Here is a 12,336-nt window from a genome sequence, read left to right on the forward strand (position 1 = left end):
CTCATTTCCATAAAATGTTTTAACGAAACAAAATACAAAACATCTTCTGGGATGTAATGTCTGGACTTAATACTGTGCAAAATTCACCTATAATATTGAAATGGCATTCGTGTGGAATTTAAAAGCAATACTAAAAGAGTAAAAACAACTTGGAGCGAAGAGTCAGTGGTAGAGGAGGAATGATGTGAAAACAATTGATATTCCACAGTCTCTTATTGTCCACATTCACATCAAACAGTCCAAGAGAAAAACTCAAAGGCAGTTCAAGATTGCAATTCCTTATCTACAAAATCTGCATTTTAACAACCTAGCTATGTACACTGTACAGAGATTTAAACAGAAACATACATCTTTTACAATGAAAAGAGGAGCTGCATGCCCAGGTGGATCAGGCAGATTATAGTACAATACAGTGATCTGAAGAAGTTGGATGTGCTGTCTGTCCTGGAGGCCAGATGGAAACTAAGCCATTATTTACCCGCATAAGGGTTTGACTTCTGTCTGCAGACATGGTGAAGATGTTACAAACTAACAGAAAACACTGGAATGCAATATCACTAAAAATGTATATGCTCCACATGGCTTTTTGAAAATAATGGTGTGACAACACTAAACAAATCAAACAAATGGAGGAAAAACAAATAAAAGATGGACATCAACTCAGGCAGTATTATGCAGCTGGTGTTTGTCAATTATTTTTGCCAAAGGTTTTCAACCCTAAACGTCATTGTATCTTTTACAATGTCTTTTCACCATTTTAAGAAGAAAGAACAATTACATCATAAACCGCCACCATGGCCTGCAGGATTTGTGAATATGGCACAAAACTTCATCAAAAACATCATGACAAGCCAAAAGCAAATCACTAGTGCAACAGATAACACAATTCCAAAAGACAAAATGATTGAAGCTAAGAGTAGCTGTGGTTGCTAATATACATTTTTTAGGATTTCCGTCTTTTTAAAAAAAAACATAAACTATATTTTTGTGAAGCCCACATTAATTTCAAAGACTGTTATCCAGTTGTGGATATTGTTAAGATCATTTAAATCCTTGACTTAAATAAAAATATGAAAAAATTACTCCATTGCAATTAAAGGTCCAACAAAATGGAGCAGTGTTAAGCAGTGTTAATGTTAATTCATGCAGTTCACTGAAGTCACACTTGAATGAACTGGTTGGCAGCTACATTATTTATGCTTAACAATAACTGGCTGTCAGAAGTCCTGATCACCTTAAAAGAGCTTTGGGGTAATATGAGAATTAAATATTTATCCTAGGATAATAGTCTTAAAAACTAAATATAAATACTGTGTCTCGTCTGGAGATAAGTTTAATTGATTTGCGATCTTGAGATTACAGGCCTTGAAATACGTTAGCAGCTACAGCAGCTCTTAGCTTCCACACAACACTTGGTACAAAAAAGAAAGATGGAAGATCTATGACATGTTGAACATTTTGGGCTAATGAAGGAAGATTGCTGAAATGTCATGGCTTGATATTTCTGGGAAAGAGTAAGCACATCCACATCAAAACAAATAAATGACTTTTTGAAATGTGGCCAGGACATTATTTCATAATTATTCACATGTAAGGTCATCCTATTTTACAAAGTCTGTACAAACTTGGAGCGCTACAAAGTTTACAAATCCAAGGAGGAAAAAGGGAAAATGGGGACTCGTGTCTTTTTTAGAAAGAAGTGGTCCGATGAGCTTCTCGGAAGGAGCAGGGAACCATACAACCCTTTCACTTTCATGATTGTTCCTTCTCTTTTTTCAAATTTTCTCTACCGCATCTGTAAATTTTAATCTCTTTTGGACTAGTCTTTCTCATTCACATTCTCTATCCCATTCTTTCACGTTACAAATGACACCCTATTGGAACAGCACAGTTCTGTACTATGGATTGACAACATGCTGAGTCTGTTGTTCTTGGTACTTTAAAATTCAACGCTCCCATTTCTGGACAGGGATGCATGGCAGGATAGTACTTAAAACATGTGAAATGTGGTTTTAAATTTGTGGTTTCAAGGTCATTCTCATAGTATATGGTTGTAACAATACCAAGTATTGCTGAAAAAGCATTTCTTCCCCTGTGATAACATCTCCTTCCATCTGCACTGATCATATGCTCCTTCTGGCCCATTCTACCCCCCATACATCTCTGTACTGGTCAATCAATCACACCTCAGTCTGTTGCTGTGAGTCAGTGATGATGGTCACCCCTCGACGAAGCTCGTCCATACTGTCAAAATCGCTGCCATGTTCAGAGTCATCCAACCCGCAAGGGGCTGACATGTCTGAGGCTGATGATGCACCAACAGACAATCGCATGTTCAGTGACACAGAGTCATCCGTGTCTCCACTTCCTGGGGTTTCCCCATAAGTGCTGAAGTCCACATGGGTCGCCTCCCCAAGGGGCAGCTGGTGCGGAGGCAGGTATTGACTGGGGTGGAAGTTTGGCCTGGCATGCTGACGCCCGGTGCTGCCAGAGCTCAGGGTGCTCTCCTTGGAGGCCGGTGGGTTGATGGGCAGCGGTGAGTAGGGCTCAGGATAATCTTCACCTGTGGGCAGCGGAGGTGGCAGTTGGTCTTGGCTCAAGAACTCTTCTTCCTGGGGAGGGGGGTAGTCGCTGTCGATGTCATAGCCCCCCAGGTAGTAGTCTGACTCCAGTTCACGGGTGCTTCCTCCAAGGCGGGGGGCTGAGCCTGCTACTTCACTGCCAGGACCTGCTTCATAGCCTGGCACCTCTTCAATGTCTGACAGCCTGGTGCTTGGCATCCAGTCTGAAGTGTCCCAGTGATAGGCTGGACATTGGAAAGGGAGATAGTTAATAATAATCTTCACAGTGAAAATCAACAGCCCCCAATTTGGCTGAGCCAACAAACTGGTCTCCACAATGTAGAACTGCGCAGCAGACATGCCTTGATGCACCAGGCACACTGAACTCAGTAACATCAACAATACACATTGTTGAAGGTCAAGTACAACCTGTACAGAAAACATATTAGATCTTTGGAGGGTATGTGACATGCACAATAGGAGCCTTTGAGGGTCGGGGTCACAGGTGTCACAGCATGCTGAGATCATCATAAAAAATTGCAGCACTCAAGCCATGTTGAAGGGCTTAAAACACAGCAACATTTGATTTCCGGGTGTTAGAGTGATACACCAAATTGCTGGGAGATTTTCCTCTTGTCAGCGTAGCAAAGTGATAAAATACATCTATGTGTCGTCAGTGGGTTGCTGGCTCTGATGCAACCTGCTACCACTTAAGTACATGCAAATACTTAAGTTTGTAGTAGGAATACAATGATTAAGCTTAGTAGCTGTGCCCCAATTCAGCAACCATAGCAAGACTCCCCTAAGCAGAATACTCACAGGATTGGTTGGTTGCCCTATTTTTACTTTTTCCTGATAAGTGACCTATTGTGGTCTTGCAGATAATGACTGCAAGACCAAAACAGAAGCAAAGGTAGAAGTAGCAAGGAGGATGTGGGGAATGGTAGGTCTCTGACTGTGACACAGGTGACTGAATTTAAGATCCTGTCTGCGACTAACAGTCAACATTGGTTTCCTTTAATCATGACCACAATCTCACCCTAATTTTATCCAAGTGGTTTTTGTCGCCTGATCAACTTCACTAAACTGCAGCCATAAAAGTGATAGTTTATAGAACAGTCATATGGGTCATTTTGGGGTTTTATGTGTTGTTTTTGAAGGCACTGACAAACAATTTTAGTTAGGAATGAGGGCTTGTTGGGTATGCCATTCTGTAGGGGTTAAAACTAATGATTTGATGAATGAATTTACCACCAGGAAGCTACTCTCAAATGACCCACATTCCTACCATTTTTCTATCATAATATGTAAAAGAGATTTCACAGCGTAGAATCAGTTAGTGATGAACATGTTCAGACTACTGACAACAGCCAACGGTATACTCCTTGCTTCCATTATTAACATCCAATCGGTCCAGTTTCTGTGAAGAATTTACTAGTAACAGATGACCACTAAAATGCAAAAAACTGGTGAAGCAAGTTGATGAAGACTGACCCACTGAAGCATAAAGAAGTGTCAGATATGCAGTGAATTTTGGGATCGGGCAGTCCTTCAATACATTGTCTCCTCTAAATTCAAGTTAAACAAGGCTGCTCTTCTTGGCCACATATGTCAGAGCCTTTGGAAAGGGAGACACTTCTTGACCCATTAGAGCAATGCATGTCTTAAAATGAAATAAGCACTGGAGCCAACGATCTACTGACACAGCATTAATGATGATTCTCATCACAAAGGTTTGGCTGACCAAAAAGATAATCTACCAAGAGTTCTGTAGATTAATTTAACGGAAGGCAGATTTCATTGAAGAGCACACGGTGAGTGAAGATAAAACAAAGCAATGAAAAATCAAACAAAAAGACATCCATGCACAAAACCATCTGAAAACTTAGGATGTGAAAATTTCATCAAGCAGTAACTGATGCAGTACCATCACTGTGCTGGAGATAAAAATCCAAACAAAGTGGTATGGTGGGATGCAGTAAGGTGAGAAGTGGCAGGCAAAAGAGGGGGATTCCAGTGACTGACCTGGGCTGCTAAATCAGCTAAACATTACGAATTGGGTTGTGTGTGTGTGTGTGTGGGCGGGGTATCAAATCACACATACGCACAATAAAGCTCCAGCTAGGTAAGGGTATGAGCACAGGAATTTACCTGTGACAGAGTATGGAAATATGAAAGCACAGCTGGGTATACACAGAGGTAGAGAGATGCAGGGGGTAGACAAAATTATTTCAGTCAGGATAGACTAGCTTCGAGATGAAAAGTGGTTTTTGGAGATTTGATTTTCACGCAGACTTTATATGGGGTCAATGCATGACCATTGGCCTGACAGATGCTTGGAAAATTAACCCCTCATGACCATCTGATTGTAGATGGCGTTTTGATGCAGCTGATGTTGGAGCAAGGTAGATGTTGAATATTGGTTTCATTTTTAGGAGCTCAGAGTATTATTATGAAGGTGCAGCTAATTTGATGTTAATTAGTGATTGGCTTCCTTGCAGAAAGATGAGAGGAGCAGTAATTTTAGGCATAAGGCTCCCTGTGCCCTGTTTTCTTGTAAATAACCTCAAGTTATGTTTACATTCAGTATGAGTCACCAAAGCTCATTTTGTGAATTCTTGAAGTCTAACAAATCTATTGAATGATTTTCCTCTCTCATAAAACATTAGAAAAGCTGTTTTTTTTTATTTGAAACCTGCATTGTTTACATCCATGTTTAGTAGCCAGCAGTCTTCTTCTTCCCTGCCTTTTCATGGTGCATTACATTTCTTAAGAATTCCTTGTAAATGCTAGTGTGACTGGGCCATTAGGCCCAATGTCCATTGGACACAACTGCATCATGTTCTGGTTGCACCGCAGCTGCCAGAGACCATAACAGACACTATCGAATGATTCAGTGGGAAGCAAGTCTTCTCTCCACTATCTTAACATAGCTGGTCTGTTTTTACATTTTTTGGTGTATTTTTAGAATGGTTGTGGCCATGTATTAATGAAAAACAACAAACCACTGGCTGTTTTTAGTGGGGACATTGCAGGTTAGCGTATCGAATGATCAAAGAAGTAAAGGGAGAGTCTTCCTGACATAACTTGGACTATAGCTCAGAGCTGAATTAATCAATTTGCACCAGGGGTTAATCATATTAGGTTGAATGCCACTTAGCATAATTTGTTAGCTATAAAAACTGACTGGAAATCAGCACTTAAAGTATCTGAATACAGTCTACAATTCAAAGTAATGCAGGACAACTATGAGCTCCAGCGAGGCTGCAAGTTGAAAAATGTGGCCAATTAAAATACAGCCTAATATTACACACCTTTTTAGCAGTATTTACCATGTAAATTTTGTTACTGCAGAATTCAAGTTAATTTCATTTCATGATTGCTATTTTGTCTACTCACTGTAGATAGATAGATAGAAGGATAGATGGAGAGGTAGGGGTGTGGTGGAGGAGAAGGGGCTGGTAGTCACCTCTGTTGTAGGTTTGACCTTGGTCCATGACTGACACTGTCAGATGGAAGAACAACATAACACAGACGCCTTTAGCAATGGATTCTGAGTATGTCTACTGATCTAAATGTAGTCTTATGGGATAGAAAAAGATTTAAACTGGAGGTGCTGTGGGCTCTCTTCAGTGTATTTGTAATTATACCAATGTAAAATTCTTGATAATTAAGTTGCGTTTCCTAAGGATTTCAGTCCTGATTGACAGTGCTGCTGATCTGACCCCCCTGATTTTGTTATAGGAACTCAGAGGTAAAAGTGTGAACAAGCACCTCATCAATTTACCCAAGATAAAACAATGACTGGCCAACCGTGTGCCATGAAGACCCAACAGCCTGCAGGTTTTCATTCCAAATACTCCATTCACTGATTAACACACCTTGAATAAGCAGAGTAAAACGGAGGAACTCATCGGCGAAATCACCTACTGAAGTGACTGTTGGCTCTCAGTGGAACATGGTTAGCCATCACTGCTCTATGAAAGAAATATACTGAGAACTAAGAGCTAATGGGATAGAGAAGCTATCCTGGAGGTGGGTTGGACCGATTGATCACTGACTGAATGTGTGAGAAAGGAGAAAAGAAACCCATTAACATAAATCCTGACGTGGGAGCTAATCTATGTTCAGAGCCCAGAGGGGTTCACCTACTGAAAGATGCAATATTACACACACAGTAAGAGTGTATTTAGCTTAGGTACTGTATATAACTGAAGACACCTATTTAAGAATAGATACTGCAATGACAAGACTGAGGTAAGAGAAAAGTGGAAGAGTGAGAGGAGAGACACAAAGGGGATGAGACATGGTACCTTCACTTTCGATTGTGTCGACTGCATCATTGACCAGTCGAATTACGGTCACTATGGAGGCTTGTGGAAGGAAAAAAAGGAGGAGATAAGATTTGAAATACAGTCATTCAAAGTGAAAAATGCTCATCATGGTGCTGGTCAGGGGTGGCCCCTCACATCTCTGGCATTTTTATGGCTGACACGCCTGTCCGCAGAGAGGATTGCCTGGTCTGCCTCTGACACAGTCAAGACTTCTTGCTGATTTTGATGTTTGGGGGCAATTTACACACAATATCGTTAATATATATGGAGATAGTTTGCAATACTAAACAAAGAAAATTAACTTCACAAATTCAAAGAAAGCCATGTGAGAACAAAACAATATAAAAGCAAAAAGCCAATCAAACTAAAACATTTCTGCTGCTTTTTGTCATTAAGGTGCAAACAATCTCTCATCTGATGACACCAGTCAGACTTTAGCAAGCACAGGAATGACGATGGCAACAGTGTTAATACGACTAAGGCAAAATTCACACATCTAATCAATTGATGATTAGGGGCAAAAAAGCTGAAATTTTTAATTATGATCATTCTGAAAAGTAAAACAATAAATCTCATGAATTGCAAATAAAATCCAGTGAAAACAGCACAATGCAATGAAAATTAAAACACGAAACAAAATACACAGCTCCAGCACAAAGACCACAACCACCAAAAACACACAGTGAAGCTGTCAAAACCCTTAAGCCTCTTCGAGAATGCTTCCAATGATGCTGTAGAAAAATCATTATAAGGACTATATACAGTTGTGAGAAAAAGCTTGTGAATGCCTAGGATTTCATCCCTACAGTCAGGAAACCATGGGAGAGAGACAGGTTTATGACACACAACAAAGGTCCTCGGCTAGAGTAGAAGTGAGGATGGTTCAGCCATGTGGCATGTAACCCAACTATGCCCTAAATAATCATAAATCATTCTGGAGGAATGACAATGTGGTCTTTAAAATCAGGAGTTTATAGCCTTCTAAACATGAATTTGCTCAACAAAATTCAGTGAAGTCTGCAACATTTGACCTGATTGTGTTGCTAGAGGAGAAAATAGGGCTCACCTCTGGGAACAATGAATATCCACATTAAAGTTTATGTGAATCAAGTCATTACTTTCAAGATACCATTGGTCTTACTAAATCTACATTCCTTTCTGCATTTCTTGTGGCTCGTCATCACGGCTGAAATACTGTCGCAATTTCCAAGTCTGTACTTAGCCAAGTATTGTCCAAAATGCCCAGAGGTGTTGCTACTCTGCTGATTTCAACCAGTAATGCTTTGGAAGCTGATATGTGTGAATTTAGGGTAGACAAGTAATCCCAACGTCTGTTAGTGGTGATGAACGAGGAAAGCACACCCATCAAATTTAGTTTTGAGATTTCTTTAGGCAAGAAGTTAAATTTTTATATTTAAATATGCAGTCAATTTGTCAAGAAAATGCCTGGATGAATATTGCTCCAACATTTTCAGAGACGTGAAAACCTGCTACTTGGGCAAGACGGGCAGGTCTTTTCAGGAACCATTCCCTGAAACGACTGGTCTGTCAGTGTCCATGGTCATCCAAGGAAAACAAACAGTCTTGTCTGAGCAGAGACAAGACTGTTGTTTTCCAGGGAATACAACCTTGGCATATGGGGCCTCACGTGTACCACAGTGTTGCTCCTGTGGTTTAAACTAAAACCTATCATACTCTATTTCTCTCCCTCCCACTCTTTCTGTCTTCTCTTCATTTGCCTTTTCAGTGACACATATCCAAAATGTTTTGGTTTGTAGCAGTGTAAACAAACAAAGAAAATTAACCTTACGGGTTAAAAATACAAATATTTGAGTCTCAATGGTTTATTGAGAGCTTGTCTATGTATTCTAATAACAGGTAGTAGCGAATGCAGCATTTCATAGGCAAGTAATGCAGCAATCTAAGTTACTCCAAATAATTACCCAAACTTTTTCTCACAAATCTATGAAAACTAAGTGTGAAGGATAGCACTGGTTTTGCATGGATCTTGATGAGCAAAATTTTCAAACAGAAGACAAACACCCGGTGTAACAAAATAATAAACAAAGCATTTCAAAACTACCATATGACAAAAAAAAAAAAAAACTGAAACACTGGAACTGTATATTGAGAATCCTGACCTACTCTTGCTGTGAAGGGTGTGTCTTACCATTGTCATCACAGGAGTCAGACTGGAAGGAACTCAGCGATTGGACCTCTGAGTTACTGCCTTTGTTGCTGCCTGAGAAACACGTTACTTCTTCTGCCATGTCAACCATCTTACCTGTGGGGAGTGATTGGGGGTCAGGAGGGCCAGATTCCAAAACAAGTGTAAGAGTGTGGAAAAACTGCCTTTTAAAAAGCTGAAGCTATACTGTATATGATATGAAAAACAGTACTTATGCATGCTCTCTATTTTATACTAATGGCAGAAATAAAAATTGATTGGTAGACTACTAAAGTTTTGACTATTAAAGCAAACGAACGCTTACGTAAAATGCAAGCGTTCATTTGCAGGAACTGGCATCACCAACAAATCAGTAAGTCCTACTACTGATGGCTTTTTTACAAGCTTATGGCTTGTGGCGAAAAGTATAGGCAGAGATGAGGTTGTACGGTTGACATTACTCCACTTGTCTCTGGTGCCTCTGCTGCCTCACTTGGCAAGTTAGCAGGTGAGTCCCCAGATTTATTTTCATTGCAGAGTAAGGCAGCACTTTTTACAAAGTTGGCAAACAAACTTATCTTTGTTAGTAATTTTGCCATCTACAGTAAAGAACCAAAAATACATTTACACACCTGCTTCTTAGATGCTTTGGTGTTGTGATTGTCCAATCAGCGCTGCTTTGCTTGCTACTGCTAGCTTCTCCATTTTTATTAATTAGCTTAGTTTACTGATAGCTCATTAGGGCTGCAATAGGTCAATTTAAAGAGCAGCATCTGCTGGACCACAGAGGGAACTACTTCAAATGCTTTTGACGTTTTGAGTGCAAACAGCTCATTACTCTTCGAATATTTAATTTTGTCCCACATTAAAAAAAAAAAAGTTCCAATTTTGCATAAAAAGCGACAGCCCTAGTTTGAGGTAGTACTGAAACCTTTCTCTGCAGCAGGTGAATCAGGGCTTGCACAGCTAGGCTACTTAATCACAGTACTCAAATGATTTTGTATTCCTATTTAAGTTTGTGATTCTTCCAGTGGCACAAGTTTGTAATATGCCAAATCCAGTAGACTGGAGAAGGTAACAGCTTATGTCAGTAAGGCTGTTTCTATTTCCTGGAAGCAGTCCATATAAGTGCAGGCCAAGTACAGATAGTATTGAACTCAAAAAGTATCAATAGTAAAACTAAGGCAGCCTGACAATGTTGTACAGAGGATGCAAAACTGCTCTTCTTCACGACAGTTGCTCTCTACAGTACTGCATTTCGGAGTGAAAATTAAGAGTTTTTAGGTGCGGGCAATTCTAAGTTCTCACAACTGGATAAATACAAAGATTCCCTGTTCAGTAACAAATCTCTTATCTAATCGTTTATTTCGACCCACTTCTTTAATAAGCAAAGATCAATATACAAAACATTCGGTTAGCAGCTTCTTATTTTTAGCCGGCACTGATCGTCTCTTCCGCTGGTAATAATGACAAACATCTCCAACAGCAAATCATTTTAGCTGTTGCTATTTAACGGTAATTCTGTCAGTAACTTGATAACATTACATAAAGTTGATAAAGATGTCTGCTCTCAGGTTTGGGTGCTCTCTGCACCAGGTGTCTATAATAATTTATTTTCTTTATATACTGAGCATCTCTGGCACAAAAAAAACTTTTAGGGATAAATTCTGTTCTATCTCATCTTATTTTCAGGTTGTAGTTGAGTTGAGTGTGCACAGGCCAGCTGTGTCATTTAAGTAAATATAAGAAGTGGATCTGACTCAACAGATACCTGTTATTAAAGGAGTAAGATCAGGATCGGGGCCAAACAAACTTGATTAGGACATCACTTGTCAAGACTGAACGTCCATGCTCAATATATTAACATTTTAACTTACAGTATGTTAAAGGTATGTCAAAGATTACACAATGTTGTGTTTAACACAAAAAATCTTAAGTATATCTATGTATCGCCATCTAAAATCAAAATGAAACTGTATTAAATCCAAGCATATCATTTAACTGAGACTGTCCATGGTATGACAACTTATATTTTGCACTGCTTTAGGCTAGACAGCGGTTTGGGCAATGTCTGAGTGTTTAACTGTGCAAAGACTCATGAATTCAGTGTCGCTAATGAAATACCAAAACAGAGAGCTAGACTGCTGCTAACACTCTCCCCTGAAGACACAAAATGTGGTAACTTTAGTTTCTACTGCTACAGTAACTTGATGCAAATCTGAGATCACAAATTACAAATTAAAAAAAAACTTCCTGATATCTGCTGGAACATTTGTTATTTGGATTGTAGTTAGTACGTTTCTCCATAATGCATGTACTGAACCTCTATGGTACTCACACAAACAAACTGTATATGCACATAATATTACTTGATTAACCCTCACTTATGGCAGAAAAACACACACACTCACCCTCATCACTGTCCCATGGGCTCTTGCGTATAGAGTCAGAGTCTGAGCGACAGGGAGACACTGGTGGCAGGTTGGGAGCCACACTGCACACTACAACCCCTCTCCTGGTGGTTCCTGACAGGATCCTTGGTGACTCTGGGTGAAAGGTGCTCATCTCCGTATGCTCCACACTGCGGCCATCCACCATCTTTTCCAGCGTGGAGCGTGGGTCTCCTTGGAAACAGGGCGTGTATGCCATGGGCCTCACAGGGACCTGTGGGGGTCCCATCATCCCACCCCCTCCCACCATTGTGGGCCCCAGCCCCGGCTCTGAGTACAGGTTGAGAGGGTCTCCTGGTGTGCAGTGTAGGGTCTTAAACTGAACACCGTTGGCCTTGTTGAGGAGTGCTGCAGTGGCCGGGTCCTGGACCAGAGACAGGTTGTTCCGCGAGTAGTTCTTCTGGAAAACCTTCTTGCGGAAAGCAATGAAGAGTATGATAAGAGTGATGATGACAAAAAGCACCACAGCGATGCCAATCAGCTCTTCTTTACCAACCACAGCATGACCCGCCTGCATGTTGGGGACGACGACAGGTCTCAGGCCGCAGCGCTGTCCAACAAAGCCCGCCGTGCAGTTACAGTAGAAAGAACCATGAGTGTTGACACAGACCCCACCATTCTCACACTCACCCTCTGGATTGTTGCGGTCGCATTCGTTCACATCTTCCTCACAGCTGCAGGATGGAGGGATGGAAGAAAGAGGAGAAGAGACTGGTTTGAAACTATAGTTTATGAATAGCTTTAGACTGCTCAATAACCTGCTCCCAGATGGATCACTTTCCAAAAGCCTGAGGACAGATTGCAGAAGAAGTAATCTCTGTGCG

At 40.5% G+C, this 12,336-nt stretch overlaps 1 protein-coding gene across 5 annotated transcripts in view; it reads right to left on the reverse strand.

The window, feature by feature from the left end:
* Positions 1 to 966: 966 nt before the first annotated feature.
* fat3a (FAT atypical cadherin 3a) overlaps positions 967 to 12,336 on the reverse strand; it is a 132,201-nt gene continuing 120,831 nt past the window's right edge. For 3 of the 5 annotated variants that reach the window (XM_040122998.1, XM_040122999.1, XM_040122997.1), the window contains 5 exons: positions 11,474 to 12,186; positions 9,066 to 9,179; positions 6,875 to 6,934; positions 6,031 to 6,066; positions 967 to 2,806 (listed from right to left, as the gene is read on the reverse strand). In XM_040122998.1, coding sequence (XP_039978932.1) covers positions 2,181 to 2,806; positions 6,031 to 6,066; positions 6,875 to 6,934; positions 9,066 to 9,179; positions 11,474 to 12,186 — 1,549 coding nt within the window. In that variant the 3' untranslated portion in view covers positions 967 to 2,180. Of the gene's footprint in view, positions 2,807 to 6,030; positions 6,067 to 6,874; positions 6,935 to 9,065; positions 9,180 to 9,523; positions 9,551 to 11,473; positions 12,187 to 12,336 lie in introns of all 5 variants that reach the window. The other 2 variants (XM_040123002.1, XM_040123000.1) reach the window with 2 other exon arrangements.

The sequence above is a fragment of the Xiphias gladius genome, unplaced genomic scaffold (genome assembly GCF_016859285.1).
Source record: "Xiphias gladius isolate SHS-SW01 ecotype Sanya breed wild unplaced genomic scaffold, ASM1685928v1 HiC_scaffold_1472, whole genome shotgun sequence".
Classification (NCBI taxonomy): Eukaryota; Metazoa; Chordata; class Actinopteri; order Istiophoriformes; family Xiphiidae; genus Xiphias; species Xiphias gladius.